A 27,613-nucleotide genomic window follows, 5' to 3' on the forward strand; every position below is an offset into this window, starting at 1 on the left:
TCTAAACTACTCAGTATTTAACTTCATCCGCACAAACCGAGCGAGTTTATAAATTTCAATAAAGCTACATTGGGCTGACTAAAATTCCGACGCAAAAAATTCCTTCTCAATTTAGAGGTTTTCCATTGGCTTAAATAAATATGTTACTATCCAATAGTGTGACTCCCAAAATTACTAGGATGAATAAAAAGGTTAAAATCTAACGTAGTCCACCTTTTTACTGGTTCGTGGTGAAACAAACCGTTAGTGAAGATTTTTGAATGGAATAAAGGTACAGTGGCATACTACTGAGCAATTATGTTACGTCTCTAAAATATTCATATAAAGACAGGATATAAGCCAAATTCTCTTAAACCAAAGAATAACAAACTTTGTTAGTCCTGATGAACTAGCTCTATAGTCTGTATGAAACGTTTGGCCGGTTTTGGGCCTATTTGATAGAACGCTTTATTGCTTTAACAACTTAATTAAAACAGTATTTGGCGGGATTTTTTAAGGCCTACACTTAAGAACTTTTTTTAAGTTGTCGCTTTCTTTTCTGCTTCAACGGCTTCTCTTAATTTCCTTTTTTTATAATCTTAATTCAATTCAACGTGTCTCTAATTAATATCTATCTAACTAAAACTATTTAACTGAAACTAATAAATGGCTTTCTGCGCGTGCGCGTAAAATAGAAGTGACTAACGCTAACAATTAGAGTGCGTAAATCAACGCCCACAATCGGAAAGGGGGGATGTAGCGCCCCCTATTTAACTGACAGAGCTTAAACTTTCACACAATGGGACAGAAGTAATAAAAAGAATCGAAATTTAAAAGTCAAACGGATCCAAAATTATATAATAATGGAAAATATAGAAATTATAATGAAAATCGTTAGAATAAACCGAAAAAAGGCCAATTAATTATATGGCATTACGTTTTAATTGTTTATTTGTTTAATACATTTTAACAATTATATTTCGTATCGAAATAAAAATTAAAGTTTTCATAATGGTAATATTTAAAGTGTAGAATGAAGTAAATACAAAAGCAACACACGAACCACTGGAACAAAAAATGGAATACAAAATTCCTACATTGCGTACACTGTAACAACAGCATTAATCAGATCAATTTTAGACCATTTTGTAGTTAAATATTAATTCATAGTATTTCGAGTTAATATAAACTTAAAAAATTTTAAACTTTCAAAATTAACTATTGAGTAATGACACTGTGAAGTCACAGAACGTCCCCCAAACCTTTTCCTATAGATAAAAGATGTACGCCTTATATTTCGGCAATGGCCAAATGTAGTAACAAACACTTAAACATCTAGAAGGAATAGAATAAATGTTGCCTATTGTAGTTGTGTATCATTTACTCTATTTGCTCTAAATTATTATTTTTAGTCAGACCAAGAATGTATTTATTTATACTTGGGGAGGATCATGACTATTGGAAGGCGATCCAGGGCCATCATGGCTTAATTCCCTCCAGCACAGAGTTGTGCTTCAATGGCGTCGAGACAAATCAGCTTTAGGGAACCAATGCAGTGGCGTAGCTAAGGGGGGCGGTGGTGGCGGTCCGCCCCGGGTGCCACACGTTTGGGCGTGATTTGGGGGTGATACCCGACCGTGAAAAAATAAAAACTAGCACACCATGATATCCACCCCGGGTGTGACTAATACTAGCTACGCCACTGACCAATGACTGATTTTACTATTATTGGGAAAAACGAGCTTAATGGTAGAGTCTGAGGGGGATTGAGAGCAACGCTAAAAATTATTTCAACATAGTCATTCTCCCGAAGTATAAATCCAGTTTTTGGTCAAACCCACGTCGATTTTTCCAACTTTTGCTTTCATTTTTACAGATTTTTTTGAATTTCTCTTTAAAATTGATTAATTTTCGGCTTCTAAAACGTAAGCGTGGTCACGAGTTCTCCAGTTCAGTCACGTCTCAGTCCAGAATCAGTACCTCCCGAAGAAACGCACAGAGAGAGCTGTCCCAGTTCATCAGCAGTGGTTTCAACTGGCAATTGACCTGATATTAAAAATTAAGCTTCTGGTTAAATAAAATTTAAAACAGGAAGCGGTAAAAACAATCACATGCCACCATCAACAACCTTTATCAGATGTCTCTAAACACGATAAACGAAACATACAAAATAAATAATACATGCCTAAAAAAGACAAATATAATTTTGTACAGTTTAAACTTCAGAGTTTAATGTCAGAAAATTTTAAATAATCATTATAAATTAACTCAATTCATTATTTTTGGAACGGAATGTTCGACATACGCAAAACAATAACATACTTTCAAAATATTAAAGTTACGCGCTCTTTTGAAATAAGGTTTCGTAAACCACCAACAATCACCAGACCAATTCATCAAAAACCTCCGCTTATAAAAAAAAAAAACTTAAGAGAACTTTCAACTTTTAACAAAAAGATAAATATTTTTATAATGTAAAAAATTAGAAAATGACTAAAATATATAATTCCAATTCAATAAAATCTTACCATCCATCTACCTAATTTCTTTTAGACTCGTACGAGAATAGAATGTAAACAGAGATAAAATTGTTAGATCCCTTAAAGAGTGTGACTAAACGTTTCAACGGTTAACAATTTTCATTGGTCAAAAATTGTCTAGCAACCCAAAGTAATTTTCAAACGAAAGATCTTGGAATACATAAAGTAACCTAACCTTCGCCTAAAAGTGAACCTTCGCCTAAAAGTGAACCTTCGCCTAAAAGTGAACCTTCGCCTAAAAGTGAACCTTCGCCTAAAAGTGAAACTTCGCCTAAAAGTGAACCTTCGCCTAAAAGTGAACCTTCGCCTAAAAGTGAACCTTCGCCTAAAAGTGAACCTTCGCCTAAAAGTGAACCTTCGCCTAAAAGTGAACCTTCGCCTAAAAGTGAACCTTCGCCTAAAAGTGAACCTTCGCCTAAAAGTGAACCTTCGCCTAAAAGTGAACCTTCGCCTAAAAGTGAACCTTCGCCTAAAAGTGAACCTTCGCCTAAAAGTGAACCTTCGCCTAAAAGTGAACCTTCGCCTAAAAGTGAACCTTCGCCTAAAAGTGAACCTTCGCCTAAAAGTGAACCTTCGCCTAAAAGTGAACCTTCGCCTAAAAGTGAACCTTCGCCTAAAAGTGAACCTTCGCCTAAAAGTGAACCTTCGCCTAAAAGTGAACCTTCGCCTAAAAGTGAACCTTCGCCTAAAAGTGAACCTTCGCCTAAAAGTGAACCTTCGCCTAAAGTGAAACTTCGCCTAAAGTGAAACTTAAAATAAAATTAGCCATAACCAAAACCAAACCTTAATATAAATTTTACCAAACATTAACCTAAATCAAACCTAATTTAAATTAATAAAAATCGCACGCTGGCTTGTTTCAAATACAAGTGGAGATTCGGTGGTCACGTGACGTTTTATTTGCTCCTGAAGTCGAAGTCAGCGCGCCCTTCTGAGAGAATCGCGAATTAACCCCATCTCTAGTTGCTACGTAACGTAAGCGGGAAATGAAAAGCGGCCGAGAAGTGTCCTTCAGTAATTCGTCCATGGCCAAAGTGACTTCAAGAAACGCAAAAACAACTTGCCTGCATTGTCGTTATCTGTGCGTGCAGTGGCAGATGCTGGCTGACTAATTTTGTTGGGAGATTCGCCAAACGAAGTCTGAAGTTTTAATAAAAAAATATATTAAAAAAGAGAAAGAGTGGTCAAGCCAGGGAGGACTACCCAACAAGTCCTTTGGGGTGAAGTTAACTACATAAGTCTATGTATTTGTACCCCGCTGCTCCGCCTTAAGCACTACAGCGGCCCACAAAACAACAACCAGGCCGGTGAAGTTAACTACAGCGGCCTCATTGATTTTTTATATTTATTTTGCATGCGCCTGATAGACCTTGTCACGTAGATAGCGAGGGTATTTTTTATTTTGGCCGCAAATACTTATTTAATTTTTAATTTAATTAAAACAATTGCTCATTTTTGGTAATTTTCACGTTTTTTGTTGTACTTATTTTCGTCGTGTGTTCGCCGACACCACAGTTTCGGTTTCCGACACCACGTGTTTTTCAGTCCTAATAATTTCCACGTGATATTCCGGTAGTTTATAAAATAAATTAAAAGTTTTGTTAATTTTGGGAATTTTTTAGGTGTTTTGTATTTTTTGGCCGCAAACGCTTATTTCAGTTTTTAATTTAATTTAAAATTTTGCACTTTTTTGGCCTTTTAACGTTTTTTGTGGTTATTCATTAGATAATTTAAAATTATATACTTGATGCGTAAGGCTTGGTACTGTCCTCTAAGTCGCGTTATAGATGGCCCATAGCTTTTTTTTAGTATGGGGTTGAAAGGCGTCGCGCGCCCCCGGCACTCGAGCGAAGTGAGTGCACGGCGCCGTCAGACGCCAATACGGGGAATTTTAAAGTTCATCAGGCGCCAATACGGGGAATTTTAAATTTTTGTAAATTCCTGTATATTAAATGCTTCAACAGTGTTTTCATTTTTATTACTATTTCAGTTGATACGATTTAACAAATTACGATTCCACTAGGTACGATTCCAGATGACCCACCGTGAATTATCAGAATGGGGCTGGGGACCGCCAAAAATGTGATGTCGGCGGATACACGACGCAACTATTTTTCAGAAAAACGTTACTAATCCCCAAAAATTACTACTTTTTTAAAATTAAGTTAATTAAAAAAATTATCACTAGCGGCCCAAAAAAAATAACTTCGTAATCTACGCGTCAACAAAAAAAAACATGAGGCCGCTGTAGTTAAATTTTGCCGTACTTTGTATCATTTACAAGAGAAATTACTACCTTTTTTCTGGCAGAAAGTGTATTTCCGGTCATATCACTGAGAATTTCCGCCATTTGCTTAGAATTAATGCCGCAGCTATTGGCGACGTTGTTTTTGCATCTTTTGTGCGCATTCATGTTGCACGCTGAAAAAAAAAAATGAATTCGGGTTAACGGAAAATTGTAAAAATCGAGTAAAGAGACAGCATGGACAATCTCAAAACATTGAAAAATATTAATATACCTTTCAATAAAGTCCCTACGCTTGCCGAACATGTTTTAATATATCGCCTTCGTCGCGAAATACGTTTTGAAGGGCGACTCGTCGAATTTTAATTCATGTCTTGTTCAACTTGTTAAAATGTTCCACGCGCGCTTTAATATTTGAGCGTAAAAGGCTCGCGCATTTTTTTTTCATTTCAGGGAGCACGCGCGAAATAGCTCTAGCCCATTTACGCTAAAATATCAAGACGCGCGTGGAACTTTTTAACAAGTTGAATAAGACATAAATATGGATTATGCTAGCGTCTATTGGCTATCATAGTGAAACGTAACTTCTACGTCACGAGTGACGCGCCCGATACATCTAAACCAGAAGGCCAATGTTACTTTATAGAAAGGCCTATTGCGATTTATGCAGGATAAAATAGGGACAGAAACGCTTAAAGCGCGAGTGAAACGCTTAAGTTGCGACCTAAAGGCTTAAGCTGTAACTGAAAGGCTTAAGCTGTAACTGAAAGACTTAAGCCGCGATTGAAAGGCTTAAAGTGGGACTAAACCGTTCTTTCAAAATGATTAAACAACTATTGAAATGATTAAGTCTTGACTAAACAATGAAACCGTGATTTATATGATTTAATGACACTTTAAAATAATTCCTTCCCTAGGAAACATATGACGAAACTTGTTAAGTAACGAACCATCACATTGTAGACCTTGGCGGTAAAGACCATAGAGCATAGTACCGCAATGGTCGCAGAAAGTAGGCCTCGTGTAGTGGTGAGCCTCCAACCGATGCGGAACATTGATGTTGAACCTGCCCGCTGTCAGCGGCAAAACAGCGCAATAAGGCGGTACCTGCGAATAAATAAAGACATTAACACATTTATATTGATAATAATAAGCATATTAAACTATAATATACATGTATGTATAATAATATAAAACAATAATGAATTAACGTTAGCTAAGAATATGCAGACGCAATTATAGCCTCTGCTTTCGTGATTTCCGGACGATAGGCTCCAACAACAAGGCGAGCAATGGGACTGATAAGCGTGGTGCGGTACTTATATTCTCAGTTAATGTTAATTCATGCTTGATAATAAGTACCTCCTGCTCAGTACCATCCTTCATGCGAGCGCATTTTGTGACGACAAACTCGTGACACCTTTTGTGAACCACGCACGAGCAGTCTGAAAATAAAATTAAGATGGATTAAAAACAAATTCAGAAAAACTGAAACTTATAGCACTGGCAAGAATGACGTTGTTTTTAGCGTTCTTAGCAATCCAACTCACGGTTTGCCAGTATGCTCCTTCCTGTTAAAGCTAATGGAATCAGCCCTGTACGTATCGCAATGGCTCCCAAAATTTTAAACACACGCCGGTTCCTGACTGGGAAAACTAGATCATGATGCCAGCGGATCGTACCAACAAATTCATTCTTAGTACAAATAAATACATTTTTGCTTCTGGACTATACCAAGAATGTTTTTATCTATACTTAAAGGGGAACGGCCAAGCTTTTCCAAATATTGCCTTATTTGCATATCAAAAGATCAACAAGACGTTCAATATGCTTACACGTACTTTATTTTGTCTTGAAAAAATTGTTTTTGGCCTAAAAAGTTGAAACGCAAAATAAAGCCAAGTATTTAGGTTTGAATTTTTGCCGCCATCTTAAGGTGTCTCGCCAGCGCCACAGCACCTTAGTGAGCGATTTGCGAACTATCCTAACTTTTAAAATCGCGCAATTTAGGCGCCGCGCGTGCAAAACAAATTTTTAGCGCCTTCAGCAGCGCGCGCTTTTATGATGTCTTTCTGTCTCACCGATTCCTCACCAGGTCCAGGTATCGCTGCGGACACGCGCTCTTTTTAATTTCCGAAATTTCTTTATTTTATTAAAAATTAACCACTTAATATTTTTTTATGCGGTTTTCGCCATACATTTTAGTTTTAAACGGGCTATAGGGCTATCTAACTGGTTAAAGCTTGACCGTTCCCCTTTAAGGAGAATTACCATGTTGAGACGATCATGGTCGAATTTACTCCTGACAAGGAAATATGTCACCGGCATTGGCGTAAATAGCACCCGCGCAGATCCCGGGGGGGGGGCGAGAACTAGGGGGCCCCCAAACGTTTATGATTAAACTCGATGCTATTTAAAAGGGCTCCGAGTCGTTTTTCGCGGGGGGGGCGCAGTTCCTAGTTACGCCACTGGTCACCGGTGTGAGCTTCAATAGCGTCGGAAGACGTCAGTTTTAGGCAGCCAATGACATACCGGAATGGTTTGATTATAATCAGCTAACCAGCTACTAATACCCAAGGCACCACCTTTGGCCCAAGTCATCTAGCGACTTATAATGCCTTTTAAACGGGTGGCCGGGTGCATAGGAGGGTGGTGGAAAGCCCTTCATGCCACGCAAGCCAACAGCTCCCTACACTCACTATTACAGTTAACCTCAACCAGTTTTTATGGAAGGTGAAACCGAAGAGCTCGGGGGAAACCCCTTAAACCAGTGCGGAGAGAGCTTGCAAACTCAACGCATGAGTAGTAGTTCTGAGTTTTCACCCAGTGCCACAAGTTGGGATCGAACCCGGCTGCTATAAGTCACTGTTGACTTGGCCCTTGCAACTCCTAACAATGTAAAATCAAATGATAAACAATAAACGAACTTGAACTTGCTCTTGCTGCGAAAGGCCTCGAGGCGACCGCGCTAACCACTCTACCCCAGGGTCGGCAATTTTTTTCCTGGTTAAAGGCCTAGGTTTTCTTCTGCCTGTCACCCTGGATATTTACTTGCCCTCAACGCTCCCCTTCCATATACGCTTACCGCAGCACACCTTTTTGGAGAAGGTCCGGCGGCGAAATGCGCCTTTCGAACGCGTCGTTTTCTGCCTGCCAATTGGTGCCCCGTGGAGAGAAAAAAAAAGTCCGCGAGTTAGCCCCTTCTTTTGACCCCCATCTTTTGTCATCGGCCGCTATCGTGTAGATTAGGTAAATTCCCGGAAAATCAAACTTCTCGGGACGAAAAGATAATCCCAAAATTGGCTGAGCGCGTACCAACGCTCACTATATAGTTAAACGTCCAAGGCGTTACCTTTACATTCAGGTGAGGGTCGTCCCTCCTTCGCGCGTAAAAAAGAGAACCAGATTTGTAAGAATAAATAAAGCCAAGATATGGAATATTGGTATACAGAATAAACGGTTTGAAATTTTCAAAATCGGATTCGGCGTAAATGGGATAGCATAGACAAGTAAAATTTTGAAATTTTATTAGTTTAATTAGAAACTACGCTTCCATTTAACTGTCAGATGAATAATATTTTAGAAATAAGGACTGACGCGATAATTAAGTTTATCGGTGCATTATTCGGCTTACCAAATGTTGTTATAAAGTAAATATTCTGTGAATAAATTTAGGACTCATTAAATATTGCTTGAGAGCTCCCTCTCGGTAGGTCAGCTTTTAGAAACCCTCTCTGATAAACTAGACGAAGGTGGAAGGCGAGATAATCCCTTTTTGGGATTTTCGAGTTTTCCACCCCTCGATTATGCCTTTCGTTGGGAAGGTCACGGGCCGGTGTTCTCGCCAAGAGTCGCTTAGATGAGGACCAATTTGTCAGTTTTAGACTGGAACAGTCACGCGGCCAGTGTGAAAGTAGATGAATAAAAAATTTGAATATGTTGATAAGATTTGGAGAAATATAATGGCTTCTAACGCCTAAATGGATATAAGAATAGTTTTGAATAGATTCGATAAACATTGAAAATATTTTTAAGTTTATTATTAATTTATGTATTTCATCTGATTAGTTTTAGTTCAAATATTTAGAAAACCGAAATAATACAGCGATAGCCCAAATCTAGTTCTCTTTTTTACGCGCAAAGGAGGGACGACCCTCACCTGAATGTAAAGGTAATGCCTTGGACGTTTAACTATATAGTGAGCGTTGGTACGCGCTCAGCCAATTTTGGGATTATCTTTTCGTCCCGAGAAGGTTGATTTTCCGGGAATTTACCTAATCTACACGATAGCGGCCGATGACAAAAGATGGGGGTCAAAAGAAGGGGCTAGCTCGCGGACTTTTTTTTTATCTCCACGGGGCACCAACTGGCAGGCAGAAAACGACGCGTTCGAAAGGCGCATTTCGCCGCCGGACCTTCTCCAAAAAGGTGTGCTGCGGTAAGCGTATATGCAAGGGGAGCGTTGAGGGCAAGTAAATATCCAGGGTGACAGGCAGAAGAAAACCTAGGCCTTTAAAACTGGGCAGCAAAAATATTTTTTCTACGGTTTTTTTCACTTCATTTTTTTATTTTAATTTTTGAAGTAAAATTTAAAAAATAATTGTGAGAAGTGTTCAATTTGGTCATCACTTTGAAATCTATGGGTTTCTTCAACCTGCTAAAAGCCTAGGGATCAGCCCGCTGCCCTCTTCATCGAAAAAGGGTAAAACCCTCTTTTTAGTTTCCCCTCTGGGGGGTCTCATGATAGTGGCTGCTCATCTCGCTCTCTGAACCTTTTCCCTCGCCCTGTTAAAGGATTAAATTCGGCATTGTAACGGCTGACGTGAAATTCGAAGGAGCAGCCCTTGAATATCGCGAAGTCTGAATGGATTCTTGGAATGGCTATCAAAAAAGAAGTAACACAGGGGAGCAAAGATGCCCGTTTCTACGAATCACTCATTAAGTTGTGGGAAGAGTACACGCAGATCGTGTAGCAACTAAGCGCTAAAACCTTTCTTTCAATTACATCCGTTGTTAGAAAAATTGGAGATTTCAATTTGCAGAGGTAACTGAAAGACCTTTTGAATCAGCTTAAACCCGTAGCAGTAGCATTAGACAATTTACAAGGATATGAAGGAACCATCGCTGATACATGCCCTTTTCTTCTTGGCAAGATGACAATCTTGTCCATGGGAAAGAGGATGTGCCGTAGAGATTTAATAATGCAATCAAACCGCAGCATAAACAGGGTTCATACAACATTTGGAAAATTAATTTCCCTGATATTTCCAGGTGCTAAAGCAGCGTATGTTTTCATTTAATCAAAAAAATTTATATATAATTATTGAGGCGCTTCCAGACTCAAACGAATTTCCCTGATTTATCCAGGTTTTGGTAAAATATTTAAAATTTCCCTGATATCTCCCTGATTTTTTTGGAAAGAATCTGTTTCACTGATATTTCGAGGTTCTCCAGGTTTGTATGAACCCTGATAAATTAGCCTATCTTATATGCATCCCAAGTATAATGGTGAACTATGAAATGATAATCAAAAGAAAGAGGCCCTAAGTGGGATCAACAGCTTAAATGAGTTTCTTGCATATTAAGCTATAAGAGTAAACCATTTGTTCCTTCCTATTTTTCCCCAAATGTCATTCAAAATATGAGACCAAATGTTTGGTGAGAGGCAGTTTCAAAAAGGAGTTCTATACCCAAGGAATTCACCAAATTAATTAGCCATATTTTAAATTGTCCAGCCAGCTCAGCTTCAATTGAAAGAATGTTTTCTAATTTGTCATTCATGTATTGTAAATTACGAAATAGATTGAAAATAGAAACAGCATCTAAGCTTCTGTTTTGTTTTCAAATGCTGTAGTAAAAACTATGTATTACATAGTTTTCACTCCCCCGTACAGTACTGCCGGGTACTTGTTGGTTGCAACATAGCAGACGAACTTTCACTCGAAGACGGCTTTCTAATGGAGTTGCCGAGGGCTAAACTTTAATTAAATTTAAAATGAGTGAGAAAACTTGAAGGAAATTTTTCAAATTATATTTTGATTATCTGCTTGATAGCAGAGAAACAAAGTGTATTTATAAAAAATGATCTGAAAATTTGTGGGATTCGACCCTTATGAGGAAAGTATAGACGATTTCAAAAGTGATGCCTCGGAATGGCCAAGGGTTCTGTTCCCAGATATAACAATGTATATTTTACACACAACAAACTCAGTCACGTTAGAAGAAATGAAAAACCATAAAAGTCTGGAATCCCACACATTTCTGACAAGTGGGAATATAAGTGGTATTCTAGTCAAGAATTTGGAGAATGATTTAAAACTTGTTTTGGGAAAGGAATGTACGGTACCATAAAAATCTAAAGCATATAGTGTCATTTGTGCTAATGCATTAATATTTTTGTAACAGGTAAAACTTTCTTAAAAATCTAACAATGATAATAATAATCAGCCAGGCTAATACCCAAGGCACCACCTTCGGCCTAAGTCATCGAGCGACTTTTAAAGCCTTTAATTCAGGTGGCCGGGTTACAATGCGTAGGGGGGTTGTGGCAAGCCGTGCCAGCCAATGATTACTTACGCAACTGTATTATTTCTAGAGAAAGCGGCGATGTTCGGAGAGTCATGATCTCACGTGGGGGAAATTTTGTTTATAATTGATGCTGGGTAACGAATTTAAAAAATCAATCGTCAACTGAAAAGTTAAACGAATGGCTAGTTCCCCATCTTAAACAAGCACCATTTAAAAGAGCTGGAGAGATAAACTTTTCATCAGCTAAACAACGAAAGAAGAATTTAGAACGTTTACTCGTTGATCCTGAAACTACGACAACCAGTGAAGAAAAAAAAATGGTACCGAAAGTTACAAATGACGAATTTACCGAACATTTAAACTGTTTGTCTACGTCAAAATCGAAGCCAGTTATTTTATCACTTATTAGCCCCTATAATAAGGATTATGTGCCAAAACGAAGCAAGTGATTTGCCGTTAAATGAAGTCCTTAAGATTTGCGAAACATTGAAAGATCAAAATCACAAAAAAAAACCAATCCGACAATATTGAATTATTAACCAGGGCACAAGGTGCGAGTAAAATTTGGTACGCCCAGAAAGCTGGAAGAGTCAGTTCATCCAATGCTAAGTCAGTTTGTCACACTAATCTGCCGAAATCAATGATCAATCAGCTTTTTCCCCAAAGCTATAGATTGGGGTAAAAAACATGAAGATGCGGCTGTTGCTGCGTTCATTGCAGAAAATCAAAAGCAACAAGAAGATCTTACTGTCCGCCAATGTGGATTTATTATTAATCCATCTTACCCATTTATCGGAGCGTCCCCAGACCCTTTATTGTCTTGTTAATGTTGTGGGGTTGTGGCACAGGAATATTAGAAGTTCCGGAAGTGACCTAACAATTCAAGAGTTTGCTGAAACACAATATTCGCCATGGAAATTTAACTAAGTCACAAGTGAATTCAAACTCGATACAAATCGCGCCTATTACTAACTACAAATGTTCGTATGTGAAGCTCAATACTCCGATTTTGTCATATGGACAACGAGACGTGTACAAATAGAAAGAATATTCTCAAATGTGGACTTTTGTAGAGCGGTTACGTAAAGCGACTGAATTCTTACACGCCTGTATTCCCGAACTATGCAGCCATCATTGGAATTGCCAAAAAACTGATAAACCTTGTAAACGGAAAGTCTCAAAATAATGTTCCGAAAACTTACTGCTACTGTGGTCAGGTGGAGGATGGCAACTAGGAGCAACAAACACAGCACTGCCCACACAAGGAGAACGCAACCCGTCCAAAGTCGTGCATTTTCTTGCGTACATTTTTCATTGGTTAGACGCTTTAGCGCCTGCTGCTGTCGGACGGGGATATTCGGAAATTGTCTTTCCCTTTTCCGTAAAACGCTCATCGTAAAGGCTCGTCCAATGAAATTTGTACACAACACTGCGTTAGCGTGTTTTAAGCAGCGTTGCCAGATAGCCAAATTCAAATTATAGGCCCAAGGACTAAAAATTATAGACTTAATGTTCAAATTATAGGACACATTGTATTTGGCGGAAATTTAAATTTTGCATCGGATATACCACTGATGTTTGGTAAAATTTAACTTTCAAATAAACCCATTGACGTATGGTAAAATAAAACCTTTTATATAAAAAAATAAAAATAATAAAAACACATTTATTCATCGCATTTGCGATCAGAGAAATTCTTCGACGGTTAAAGCTTACAGTAAGAGATTTTCACATTATAGGATTTATAGGTCATCAATATCGAAAAATCAGAAAAAACGCCCTATATAGTACACTGTTTAAATTATAGATTTTTCCTATAATTATAGGACGTCTGACAACGCTCGTTTTAAGGTTAGATGCGTTCTGCTTGTGTTTGCTGCTCCTAGGTGGCAAGATGGTTGTCTGTGTTAGTTTGGCTAGAATTATCCAACATCTTCGGAACTGGTACATAATCAGTTTGACTGGATGCGTCTGACTGACAGGCTACTTCTCTAATTACTGAAACTTCATTCTCAATTTCATTTTCCATACCCGAAGCTTGCTCAAATTCTCTATCACCTTTTCCTATAACCATAGCTTCGGCAAGTTCTCTGTCATTCTTTTATATCATCTTCATCTAGCGTCAAGTACGCACTTTTATTTCCCGCTTAAGATGAAATAGATTTATTACAATCGGATTCTCTCTTTCGTTTGGCACGCTCTATAGATCGGTTGTTAAAGTTTGTACAGATTGGTATCCTAAGTTCAGGGAAGGAACCCAATCAGTGTGAAATTCATCTTCCAAAGGATAAAGTTTGCCTGTAATTATAACACACCAAGGGTTATGAATAACCTTCTAAAATAAATTATTTTAAGTTTGCTTTAACGAGGCAAAACGCCTCAATTATTTATTTAAATATCGTTAATAGTACAATTTTATTACCTGATATAAAATTATGGCTACAAATTCGATCCCACTTTGGAATTTCGAGAGTCGAATTTGATAATCTATTTTGGCGTAAAGATTGCATCCAAGACTTTCTTCTCCTTTAAGAATAAAATGATACTCCCGAACCTTGTTCGAACCGATTTTTACACTTGAGAACCGAACACGACTTCATTGTTTCGTTAATAATAAAATTAAACTTAAAAACTATTGACCCTAACGAGTTTGCAAGTTCTCTCCACATTGGATAAAGGAGTTTTCCCCAGAGCTCTTGGGTTTTTCCTTCCATAAAAACTTGTTGAGGTTAACGGTAATAGTGAGTGTAGGGCGCTGTTGGCTCGTGTGGCTTGAAGGGTTTGCCACCACCCTCCTACGCATAGTAACCCCGCAGGACCCCCACTGAAATGTTAATTTATTTACAGGAAAAATAGGATTATATTTCTAAAAATATAGAACTTTATAGGACTATTTTTACAAAATTATAGGATTTTATAGGACTATATATGCTATTTCATTTACTAACTTTATGCATTTAAAAACAAAATCTATGTTTAGAGAAATAAATCTTTGATTTTCACTTAAAAAAAAGAAACTATTTAACCATTTTATCACAAAAATATACAAGTAGCTAATCATGTTAACAATAACAAAAGTACAAACTAGAATGACTTGGTATAGGAATTTATAATATAGCTAAATCTAGCAATTTAACTGACTTGTGAGTGGCTGGATTTGAAATGGGCAAAATATAAAAATTATAGGAATTTATAGAACTTTTGGGGGTTTTTGCTAAAAATATAGGACATTTTTGAAAATATAGGATTTTATAGGAATTATAGGACCTCTGGGGTCCCTGCTGGCCACCTGAATTAATGGCTTTAAAAGTCGCTTAATGACTTCGGCCTAAGGTGGTGCCTTGGGTATTAGCCTAGCTGATTATTATTATTAGCTTTCCATAAGAAAACCAGCCTAGAGTGAAAGTTCATCTGCTAGGTTGCAGATGGGGGAGGGAATAGGGGATGAAATGCGGGGTAAAACGTGCCTTTCCCCTTTAGTGAAAACTATGTATAGAAAGCCAGCAGGAATTTTCGAGTTCCAAATTAATGAACTACTGTATTAAATGAAGAGGTTACATTCTAAACATCCCAAATCTGCAATTTATATTTTAATTGCGGTATGCTACCTTTGCTCATCGTCATCAATACTCCTAAGTATAAATAAATACATTATTGACTTTACCTTGGCACTGGTATCCTTGCTTTCCAAAGCCCCTAAAATCCAGTAAACCATGATTTTAAACATAATTTGTCGCAAAAAAAAGAGTTTACCTTACCATATGAATCCTCTGCAATGGGAGCAAAATGTTGGCTGTCGTAGGAGAGTAGCTATGAACTTGTGGCCGTTTATTTGGTGAACTTTTCGGCGTGTGCTATCTCGCCGTCTGTTGTTCTTCGGGTCTGCGTTTTCTGCCAAAAGTAGACAGCTCTTCAGAATAAAGCTGGTAAATGAACATGGATATAAAGCAGAAAAACTTCACTGTACCTTGCGCACGAAGTTCAATGATTACATGAATCTTTCCAATTGGTTCGAGATCAATCTATAATCCAAGGTGTAAAATTTAAAAACAAATAAGCCAATAATAAAAATAATAATATGAATAATAATCAGCTAGGCACGACCCTAGGCCCAAGTCATCTAATGACTTTACTAGCAAATAAACAATAATTTATTTATTTATAGTAAGGAATAATCGAGGGAATAATTACTATTTTGAAACATATCATAGGTGCTACCTCGGAGAAGCTCACGACGTTACGCCACCTAGACTCGTTTCGGTCGCGAAATGTATTAATTCATTATAATAAGTATATTATTTTTAAAAATACGTTACATTTTGTAATATTAATATATATCATATTACTTACAATTCATTCATTTTATTACAATGTAATTATAATTAATAACAATAAATAATATAAAAAGTACTTCTTTTAGATTTAACATTCTCTTTAAGTTTGAAATTAGGAAAATTAAGTATTTGTAAAAATTGTCATTACTTTCGATATCGTTCAATAGATGGAGTTTTACAAGAATAAATGTTATCTGTAACATAAATTAGTTCTTGGAAATAGATGTATTACCTAACTCATCAAATATTTCTTAAGTAGGCCAATAATAGTTAATAATGAAACGTAAAAAACGGTTTAAATTCGCAATAAAAGTTATTTAAAGATCCAACGTTCCGAAGGAATAGCTGTTTCCAAACTTGGGATCTTTAAATAAATTTGAACAGTTTTTGCAGAAGGAAGTTTTCTGTTGGAAAAATTGTATCATTAATTGAATCGTTAATCAAAGTGCTTATGACGTATGGATTTTTTAAAAAGCGGTTTGATTAACTTGGCCTGATGAGAAGTGGTTGATAAATTGAAAAGATTACAAAAGGCATATGAAGTTTGGACACGGCTTATTCACTCATTCAGTGAACGCAAAGAGATAAAATTAGCCTTGTGTTGCTGACGATGTCGTAACACCGGATCTAAAATTTCCGATAGTTTGTTCAGCACACGGGTTAATTTCCTGAAACGGTTAAGGGGTTGTAACGAGGGTTTGTAGGCCGATATATTACTTAACAGAGGCAAACAATTTATTTTCTTGATATGACTGACCCTGTAATCAGCTGTAATGTGCGATTGTGAAATTCCGTATAGGGGGGGTGTTAGTGGGATAATATTGAGCCAAAGGAAATTAACATTAAGCTAGTGTTTTCTCTTGCTGGATGGTTTTACTAGTTATTTGGGTGTTAAGAATTTCAAGCTTGGCCTATTTAGCTACTCGCGACCGAAACGAGTCTAGGTGGTGTAACGGCGTTAGATGTACCATACCCTTGTCTAACAACATCCACAGTCAATCCCATTTTGGTTTTAAAGTCCATTTGAATCTTTTTTTTCCGCTCATTCAATAAGTGTTTCGATTCATTAGATGGCGCACTCCACTTGTTTATATTGAGATTGACTAGAAGCCCCATCACAACCCCATTTAGAGTATAGTTTTAAGTTTACATTCGACAATTCCACAGTCTTATCATCTTTAACAACTTGTAAAATTCGCGAGATTGTGTGATCTAGTAGAGCCTGTAATTATTTTTTGGCAATTCGTTCCGTAACAGTAATACTACTTTTAGACGGATAACATTCTTCTTTTGCATTTTTGATTTTATAGTAAGAGGGATAAATATTATTGCATTCTTGTATACCAGTTTTCCTGATCAAGTTGTACTGCGCTTTAGATAAATTTGTTGCAATGTACATTGCCAAGGCTTTTTGTTTCGAAATTTCAGAGGGCTTCAAGTGTGAATTATTGCAAAATAACTGAACCTCTAACGCCCATTTAAGGGTTATGTAGCAAATATTCTAAAATTTTGGTGATGTTTGAATTACCCTGTGCTCTTAGCTTCATTTGCGTTGCTAATGTTAGTTCTTCAACTGAATGGTCTTCTCTCAACGTTTCAGTTCGTCTCTTTTTTGTGCGTAGAGAACAATCCCGAAACTCTTTCCTTTTCTCGGTTGAGTTGCTTGCGCTTTTCAGATTTTCCGGTATAATAAAATTTGGCCAGTTGTACTCACTATCTAACCATTCCTTGGATTTTTCCAAGAATCTAATCATAATGCCACCCAACGACTTTTCAAATTACTACAGAAAACCCGTAACTTGGTTTAAAGTTCGCACGTTTGTTTGTCCGTCAAGTCATCCATATGGCTCTGTGATTTCTTCCATTATGAGGTTGGAATCCAACGGCAAACGGTTCTCTCTCCTTAGAAACATAAATCTATCTCTATTTGTCTTGAAAAGATTCATTATGAACTTTAAAAGCTTATTTTTCAAAAAATATTTTATTTTTAGGGAAGTTGTTAGGCTTAAGTTTTTCGATAAATAAAATATTAAATCACGCGCTGAATCTTTCTACATATTTTGCTGGCCTCTAGAAATGTCGCTTGTAGTCTCTATCGAGTTCAAAATCTTCTATAGTTGGGTGAAGCAGGATACGCGATAAAGGAAAATCGTATTTGGACGTTTTTCATAATGTTTCTGACAGACATTGTGATTTAGTGCTTTATCTTTAGAATTTTATTTGTACTACAGAGGGACCCGGGTGGATATGGGTTATTGATATTTATAAACTAGAATACTACTAGAATCGAGAAATATGACTACTTGTATAATATTATTTAATAATTTTTTTAAATCTAAGAATTATTCGTATCTTTACACTTTTTAAGAGCAACTAAGATTTTAGATGTCCATAGACAGAGCAAATTTTTTTTTTTGAAATTGGAAAATATTAGATCAATGCGTCAAGTAACAGAGACTAAAAATATACATAGATAACCTAGAAGTAATTGATTTTAATTTATGGTTTTTGTATAAAAGAATTAGTTAGGATGACAAAACATATACAAGTTTTTTTAACGAGTTTAGTCACTTTAACAGGTTCTATGGCCTCCACAGAATAAAATATGACTTGCAAACCGAAATCTCAGGTATTACAGTATGCTATCGATATAAAGTCATCATAAAATACCCAAGAAAAAAATTTTCATCGATTTAAAATTTTCCTCAAATGCCCACTTTTTCCCCCGTTTCGTCCAACTGTGGGGCGTAGCGATAGCTTTCGGTCGCGAATTACTTGGGACCACTTTCTTTATTCCAAAACATGGACTACTAAAAAATTTAAATGAAACCACTTTAAAAATTCATGTTTCTAGCCCTAATCGATAGACGCAGCTACTTACTATTTCCCGAGCTATTCCCAGAAAAAAACTACAATCAATTCAATAATTAATCTAGCCATAAATACAAAAATAAACATTTAAACATGGGACCACGAGAAAAATAATGAAGACTGTGGTCTCAAAGACCGCTTAAAAATTCCGTATTTCCGAGCCTGTTCGCAAGTGCATTTTTCGTCGGTAGAGTCTAGATATTAGGTCTCTGGTAGAGTTTTGACCTTGAGCGTTTTAAGGGAATGGTGATTAGCGAATCAAAATAAATTAAAAAAATCCTTCAGTGTTTTTTGGTAACGTATGGCATTTTTTAAGTACGCAAACGTAATGTTGTCTACCTATACCTAATTAGTCCAAGTTTCGAGTATCTTCGTCCAAACAAATGCTACTTGCGTAAGCCTAACACTTCTCCAGCTGTTCGCAATCATATAGTTCCAAAGATAGCCGTCTCAAAACACTAGGCTTTTAAACATTTTATCTGGAAAAAAAGCAGGGGACAATTTATCTCACCCAAACGTCATTATCCGTGGCACCAGATTCTTTGGCTAACTTTGCGAGTTCGTCAAAGGACACGGTGCAATTGGCAATGAAATCGCCAGCGTCGTCGAAGATGGTGAATCTTAAATTGCGACCTTGGGCAACTTCAGCCGTGAAAGGTTCGTTCCACACGGGTTTGGCTGAGTTTTGTTTCGTAGACGTACGATCAACGCGAATATCATCCACGTCAATTGCAGCGTACGCGTCTACTAGGGCGGGCGTCGTCTCCTCATCGGACGCCAGAAGATTAATGGCTTCGCAAATTTTAACTTTCAGCGTTCCCGTAAACGTCGGCATCGCGTACTTCCACCGATGTCACGATTTGAAATGAAAACCGAATGACAATAATTCACCGTCAGTAACTGGCGATCAACAGGCGGATTTTCAAAAATGCCGTTCTTCGTAGAAATCGTTTTAATGAAATGTTTTCGTTTTATCGCCGTATCCGCGTTTATAAACACGCTATCTCTATCCGTATCCGCGTTTCTGAAGAGCGAGCAAGAATTTTCTGTCGGCCTACCCCCTCCCCTTTACACCTACCCTGGCAAACAGCCTCCCGCCTCGACCAATTTCTCTGGCGGCGATCTCGAAATTATTGCGCAACGATATAGCGAAGAGGGATGGCGTGGAATTACGATATGCCTAATAGTCAGGAGAAAATTGTTTTTTACTTGGCAGATTTAGCCAAGTTTTATTTTTTCGGTGAAATAGCTTAACAACATCTTAAACTAACGATTTTGACTGGTCTTCAAAAACTGTTAAGTATAATTTAAGTATATTTCGCTAAAAGAATTTAGGAAATAATTTACTTTTTGTAGCTGACATTTTGGGTGTCGTAGAGCGCTTGCTTTAACTTCTATACAGATATCCACACAAGTACTTAAAAGCTATGTTCCACATTATTTAAACAACCGAATGAAAACCATTTAATTATTTTATTTTAAATTCCAAAATTGTTATACAAATTTAGAAAATTATCATTTTCATTATTTAGATTTTATTATTAAAGAAAATAACAAAAATTTTGAATGTTTAGATTTTTAACTTAATTAAACATCGTTTTAAATACATCGACTAATACAGTATTTAAAAATATTTACTTATACCATAAATCGAAAAATAATTTTTAAGTTTTAAGTTTTAACAAATATGAATTACAAAATGTTCAAATTGAAAAAATTATCACCTTCCATATCTCGATCATCTTTTCGATTTTGACATGATTCGTCACAAGCACTAAGATCCGTACAACTAAAATTGTTCTTGGAGCAACCACATCGGCTTTTACAAGCCTTCTTACAAGTACATTTCCGTAGAGCTAAAAGGGCTTCTGGTGCTGGTGATAGAGTACATCGCTGTGGGTGAAAAACACCTTTAGCTTCATTCCAACCAAACTCCGTTATGCTGGGATAATTTGGCACAGGGTTGTCGGATTTCTTGATAATTTGAGATTGGAAATAAGCCATTTTGGTGTGAGGAACCAAGGTAGCCAACGTTGGAGGAAGTTGCCTACCTTCCTTCCCTGATTTGGCAAACATACTCCAACGAGCCAAAGGAATAATCTGCGTTCGTTTTGTAAAGAAGACAGGCGTATCTTTCCATTTGCACCAAGATGTTATCACACATATTTATTGTGGTTCCAAAGAGGGTAAAAGCATCTAATATGTTTTCATCACATGCCATAAAAGTTTTGAAATTTGATTTGAGGCCCTTGCTTACAAAGCATCCAGTGCTGTCAGAACCTTTAAAACCGTACCATCCTATTAAAGCCGACGATTTCTTTGGTCCTAATCTGTTATAAAAGTCCTGAATTTTATAGCGGTTCTTGTTTTGGATCATTAGTGTACTGGGAGGTATTTTAGTGTAGAATCCAGTTAAAAACATCGGTGTCTAGAGAATACACATCAAGTTGAGTGTCTTTGGGACCTTTTCTGGCAACGTCTTGGGCATGAAGAATAATTTGCTGATCCGCTTCTTCCAAAGAGTGCCGGCCGTGTCTCATCTCTTCGGTATCCAATGGGCGATTTGCTGAAAAAATGCCTTGATGGGAAACTACTATGATCTGGTCACTATCTTTGAAACACTCCAATAATTTATTTGCAAGGTACGTAGTCAGTTCAGACTTTGTTTCAGAATGAAGAAGAAAATGTTTCACGTTCTGAAATTTCGTGTTGTCATTTACATGGTAATGTATGGCTTTATTTTTCCCAATTCTTTTAACACGTGTTGAAGTTTTCAAAGAGCCTACAACATATTGATTAAATAAGACCCTTACTTCATTGTAACTCGAAGTCATTCTGTCAATTTTCTGCACAAATTTATGCGATAGCTCCTGTGCCGAGGTAATGTCGTTGGAACATTGGAAGGACTGGACAACACACGTGGCATCAATGATAACGACAGATCATTCTGTTAGTGTGTCAAGATATTTTGAAACGTCTGGTAGTGGCAGTTTCAGGCATTCCGTTGTAAATTCGTGCTTGTTAGTGAGCATGTGCATAGTTCCGTCGGAATTAAAATTTGGAGGTGGTGATACATGGAACTGGTACTCGCCAATGGCATCTTTTGCAGCCAGATCTGGTCGCGCTTTGGCAATAACCAGTAGCTTTGAGATTAAGCTTATTTCTTGTTTAAGATTTTCTAGATTCCCTTTAATTTTAATGATAGTTTGAGATCCAGAGTCCTTGAAAAACGTATATTCGTTTCGCTTTTGGGAATCCCAAAAACCAACGGAGCGGTCAATAAGTCTTTCTTGTACAAATTTGGTAAACGCTGCTTTTCCTAAATTATCTCTATTCAAAACGTTATTGGCAATTTCCAACGACGGTCAGTGCCGTCTTTCCCATTGGGCCCGTTGGGCCAGGGCCCAGGGCCCCGAGTTCGAAAAGGGCCCCCTCAGGCTCAAAACAAAACCATTCAACATTAAAATTTCATATTTGCAATAATGGCTAAGCGAAGGAAAGGTTTATCTTGGCCCCACTTTTTTTATTTAACGGAGACATTTTATTGAAATCGGCGGGCATATTTAGTCGGAACTGATTTCTACCTTCGATAAATTGTTTTCTCTCACCAGGGCCGGCGTTAGGGCTGCGGGGCTCCTTACCCCCCATAACAAATTTGCCGAGGAAATGTCCTCAACAAATAGGGTTCGCTCGCTCGGTGAGCAAATTCATAAAATGGCTATACACCTGATTCCCATAAATCAAATCACAGGAATCTGACCGAGAATCTTATTTTTTTTCGGAGCCAAAGAATAATCTTCGAATCTGGAATCGAATTCGAATCATAAAAGCTTACCCGGAATCAAATTCGAATCATTGAATCGTCTCAGGTCCCCTGAAGGTAGCGCTTACCGTGGGACCCGAGGCGGTTGCCTCGTTCGCTTTGCCCTAATACCGGCTTTGTCTCTCACCAACAGTTTTCCGGATACAGCCAAATGTTTAGGTTGACTATGTTTAGAGTGCGAAGTTGACGTCAAACCAGCTTGAAGTAGGTCCGGGTAAGATATTGCCACTATTTGATACGACTAAATTATGACGTTAAATTTCGGGTTTACTATTCCCACCGGCGCGGCGGATCCAAGTTTTGTTATTAATTTTCTGAAATAGTAAATAATGAATTTCAGAAAACCGAGTATTTTATTTAAACATTTTTACTATTTGATTTTGTAAAATTTACAAAATTCTTTGACATTCCCATGAAATTTCGCCCGTAAGCCCGGAAACGTTTGCAGTGTTTGAGAGAAGGCGCTAAAATGTTTCATGACGCATTATCTTGAAGTGTTTCCCTCTTTAAGGAATGTGTATGAAATAATTATAGCAAAAAGAAAATATACTGTATCCTAACAAAAAAACTTTAAGCTTCTGTATCTTTGCCTTTGTTTTGTGTGAAATTTCCTTAGCTCATCATATTATTTATAGCATAAATCACATAGTACGAATAAGTATGACACTGAACGATTTCTGCGAAGGAAAATCTGTGACAGTGATTGTGTAATCGAAAGTTTTGGACGGGGAGACTCTTCCCTTCCTAAACTCTTCGCCGCTAAATGCCAGGTTAGTTTGATGGCGATAGTAACTATCGTAAACGCATTTAAGTTTCAAATTAAAAAAGAAGTACTCTAAAGGGAATATAACCTGCAACGCGATATGTATGGAAGACCCCACAATTTTAAGGATTAACTCTCAAGTAAACCACTAAGCAGCTCCGATGCCTCGAAAGCCATAGGAGGAAGCGGCCAACAGCGAAACCGTTGGAGGGCGACCAAAATACCAGAGGTTATATTCCCTTAAAGAATGAAGCGAGTGTTCATAATTCTGATATTTCACTTCCGATTCAATAAGACATCATTATTTTCCCAAAGCAAGCGTTATTTATATTTGCAGAAGTTAATTTTCTTCTGATACTTGTGAAAGTGTTTTAATTTTCAAAGGGTCTGGCCTCGTTCATCAAAAGTTGAAAATGGCTAACAGCAACGATTTCCCGCGCGTTGTTACCTGGAACTTACAAAGACTAAGTAATTCTAAGACCGGTGTCAGTTTTTAGCAACATAATGATTTAGGTTGTCATTGGCGAAACAGAATATCATAAAAAATTTTGCATTGGGTGATAGGAAATATAATATTTTGTTACTTATGCCTTTAGGTATTTAGTAACCCAGAGCATAAGCCAATGGAAAAGGCAAAAGAAAATGATATCAGCAATGCTAGTAGCACGTTTAGAAAGTTGGAGGCGAGAAAGTCACTGAGGAATTGTTTTAATATCATCCTACGATTGATGTGGCCAAGAAGTTAAAGCTATCCCATAACGCTATCTTTTCCCATTTGTTGCTGTAGTGTTATTTACCTTTATTTAACAACTTTTCCCATTTTATATCAAGTTATTTACCATCTGTTAAATACCACGCTTTCATAGTCGATGGAAATTTACTCAAGCTAAAACGTTGATATTTGGTATATGATAAAAAGTTCCCTTTACTTAAAATTTTCAAACCTGGCGGTATTTGTTCGAATACTTCAGTTATTTTCGAAATCAAATTTGACAAATTATTTCTAAAAACCGAAATATTTTGTTTTTGACAAATAGCCAACATGGGCGCCAGCAGACATTCTATGGGAGTGCCATGATATAGAAACCTCACTCGCTTCGCTCGCCCGGCGGTCACACAGAACGGTTTGATAAATGATAATGAACGAGCTTTCCGTAAGTGATATAAGACACATTTGAAGTAAATACTGCAGTGTTTTCCCCAAAACGAAGAACGACAGTTCAAGTAATACGTTGGTGCGGACGGGCCGCGGTTCATTTTTCGGTATTAGCCTAGTCTCCGATATTTAATCGAAAATAAATTCGGGAAAACCTAGACCCAAGAAGGGGCAACGGGGCATAGCTCATTGAATGGGGGGAGCGGCAATTACTCCCACATGATACCAAAAATAAATGATAATTTTCTACTCGCCCCACCCTACCTTGAAGAGTACTCGGCTACAGCCCATACTTGCTATCTCGTCGCCACTTTGGTGCCCCCAATTCGTACGCCACCATAGGGGGCCCCCAAAATAAAAAGTGCCAGGGCCTCACAATATGTAAAGACGACCCTGACGACGGTACAGCAAATGTCATCAAATTGTGAAGATCTTCGTCAAAAAAAGGGTTGCCTTCTTTAGAAATTGCCGATGCTATACTTGTAGCTTCTTTAACAATTCTACACCCTTTACTACCAAAGCTTTCATGGTGAAGGGATAATGATTCTCTATTACAAATGCCCGCTTGCTTCTTGAAATCTTCGACCATTAAACTTAAAATCGGTGCAATTGCAAAATACGTCTGGAGAGCAAACGCGTTTCCTGTTATCCCAACAACTCCACCTCTAATCTTCATTTTCTTGCGCTCCTGCTCAATTACGTGGTCTGGATCTAACGCGGTGAATGGAACTTTATTTTTTGTAATAAAAAAGGTGCCATTGTTTAAAAAGTTCCAAGTTTCAAGGTCTTGAGTTTCTAGCTCTTTCATGTCAGCAATGTATAAAGGTGCCCATCGACAATAATTTTGCTGATCGTGTGCATGAAAGTATATGCACATTTCTTCTAGGGTTTCTAAATGAAGCCTCCAGTTAGCGTAGCGAGTGGCATGGATGAAAGAAAGTAAGTTAAGCATTTGTTTCATGTAGTTTTGAAGAAAAGCTCCGTTACCTTTAATGGGTTGACTTTGTAGCTTTTTGAAAATGTCTTTACCGTCTAAAGCGTTTTTGGCTGCTAATACTTCGGATTTAAATTAAATTGGCCCTCTATTATCTTCAAAAAGGCTTTGTAGCTTAGTAAGTACTCTTGAGGCATGATATTTGTCGTTATCAGAGAGTGTATGTTCCACAAATAGGGGATAAATGGCAAGAAGTGTGATAACATGTGCTTCAAGACCCCTAAAATTTGTCTAACTGTTGCTGCTCCATACAATCCAGCCACTTCCCAGGCCACATCCAGACCACTTTCATCGATGTACTTTCCTAAACAGTTTAAAGAAGCCATAATTGTATGTAACGACCCTAGACGAAATATCCGTTGTCTTTTATTGTCTTTCATTTTTACGACGCGATCGTACAAATCACCATCAAGGGTAATTATTGGCCTACATCCACCTCCAGTTATGGTGTTGTTCATTTCTTCAGCGTGAGCTAAAATGGTTCTAAAAACCGGCCATTCAGTTGGACTACGACTGTACAACGGAGCTACGATACCGACGTCGCTTTCTTCTACGGCTTTCACTATTCATGACTGAAATGCCGCCCATGTAGGAATTTTTTTGATGGATGCTGTAATCTCCAATTCAGATTTATTAGCTAAACTATCTGTAGGTTCACTCGGGTCGTGGCCTTCATGAAAAGAGTGTGTAGATTCATTGTCAGAATTCTTGACATCTCTGACTTTGACGAAAGTAGTAACCACATTATCGTCATTTCTGTTGCAAAACTAATTTCGGAAGATTCGGTCAGGTTTCCCAAGAAAACAGATGTTGAGTAATGTACTTCTGGATTCAGAGGTTTATTGCAGGGTAAGTAATTAATATTGATAAGGTTTTGCATTGAAATTGAGCTTTCGAAAACATTTGAAAATTTGCACATTTTACCCAAAACTGGTGCTTCTCCGTTTCGTTTTTGTGCAATTAACAAGTCTGCACCATAAAAAGAGCCAGCGTCGCTGCCAAAGTCTATGTTATCTGTGGCAAAAAAGGGTCTAACTCCTTCTTTAACGAAAGGTGGCAGTAGTTTCCTAATTCCGTTTTCAGTCAGCGTCTCCTTGATAGGATAATCGGCTACATTGTTTTGTAATTCTTTCCACCTTCTTCTAGTTAACCGAAAGATTAAGGTCGTGAAATATTTCTAGATCTTGCTTTGATCGATTTCTTTGGTACAGCATTAAAGCGTTTCGAACTGTTAATGGGGTTTCCTGGTTTTGACGAAAGCCAAACTTGCCTTGATACGAAACTTGCCGTTTCGATTTAAAACAAGAAACCACACGTTGAGTTAAAACTTTGGCGGCTACAATGGCTTCGTCGTTTCTCTTAGCGGTCAGAGTATCTTGGGGCCCAACGATTATCCATTCTAAGAGCTGTTGAAGTTTTTTAGGATTTTGAAAGTCGTTGAAGGATCCTTTGAATTTCCATTCCGCCATTTCACAAATTTCGCGTCTACATGAAATAGCGGTTTTCAAAAAGCACTCCATCTCGTCCGTAATATTTTCATTTCCCAAATATTCTTTTAAAATCAAATCTCTGGTTTTTGTCCGAAACACATTTTGAGGTTTTCGACCTCGATTTAAAAATTCTATGTCTGAGATACTATTCTCCAGCAGTGATTTTAAATGTTTCTTAAAGGTATCTCCCGGTGAATATAACGTTTTGTATTTGTCATTCAAAATGCTCATGTCTGTTTCGGGTCTTTGGCAAGTGTCAGTGGGCGTGAGGCAGTGTTTAACAATATTAATTATTTCCAAATAACATATAGCTCTTTCAAGAAGCATACCACATATAGTCTCAGACACTTTAGTGACTAGTTCAAAATTTTTAGTTTCACAGCGAAGGCAGTCTCTGTGATAGCGCATATTTTGGGCAAATGCGTCTTTATCCTCCACTAAGTAAGCTAATCTGGCTCGTGCCACTTCTTTTTTGGTGTACATCTTAATTAAAATAAATTTTTTACCCATATCGGGTGTACTGACTTTAAACCTTTCGGTGCTATCTTCTTTTTGACAAAAAACGCACAGCTTCTCGTTATATGAAATTCTGCATCTTTTCTTTTCTCTCGTTGTTTCTGAAAGATTGATTTCATCTCTGTATCTTGGTCTTTCTCTTTTCTTGGAACTTAAAGTATTCAATACATTTTCCTGTAGAGTTTCGTAATTCACAATGTTCCTTTGGTTGCAAAACGATTTGTAGCATTTTCGATGATAAAAATTGGAGTTACTTTCCAAGAGTTCCTGAATTCGGTTGAATTAATCCAAACGTTTCCCAAGTCCATACCAGCGCGATGAAAAACTCTTAATGGAAGCCAGTGAGTTTGGTGGTGCTTTTAAAAATGTATCTC

The 27,613-nt window shown here is 37.5% G+C and overlaps 1 protein-coding gene across 1 annotated transcript; it reads right to left on the reverse strand.

Annotated features, from left to right (window-relative positions):
* Positions 1-902: 902 nt before the first annotated feature.
* LOC149946596 (calcium-independent protein kinase C-like) lies at positions 903-19,536 on the reverse strand. Its single transcript, XM_090170596.1, has 9 exons — positions 19,009-19,536; positions 15,260-15,314; positions 15,051-15,183; positions 14,957-14,988; positions 6,127-6,209; positions 5,715-5,871; positions 4,816-4,940; positions 3,584-3,659; positions 903-2,025 (listed from the first exon to the last, which is right to left on the reverse strand). Exons 1-9 carry the CDS (start codon positions 19,330-19,332, stop codon positions 1,931-1,933), a joined length of 1,080 nt encoding a protein of 359 aa, XP_090026722.1. The 5' UTR covers positions 19,333-19,536; the 3' UTR covers positions 903-1,930.
* Positions 19,537-27,613: the final 8,077 nt, after the last annotated feature.

This window comes from Leiobunum rupestre, chromosome 4 (assembly GCF_980474605.1).
Source record: "Leiobunum rupestre chromosome 4, qqLeiRupe1.1.hap1, whole genome shotgun sequence".
Taxonomy (NCBI): Eukaryota; Metazoa; Arthropoda; class Arachnida; order Opiliones; family Sclerosomatidae; genus Leiobunum; species Leiobunum rupestre.

Bases quoted from the DNA above. Each gene is read 5' to 3' on its own strand.
- LOC149946596 (XM_090170596.1), bottom strand. From the start codon at position 19,332: ATGCCGACGTTTACGGGAACGCTGAAAGTTAAAATTTGCGAAGCCATT. The intron at 15,315-19,008 runs GTGAGATAAATT...CTTGGATTATAG, and splicing joins CCACGGATAATGACGTTTGG to ATTGATCTCGAACCAATTGG. The intron at 14,989-15,050 runs GTAAGGTAAACT...ACTGGATTTTAG, and splicing joins CATTGCAGAGGATTCATATG to GGGCTTTGGAAAGCAAGGAT.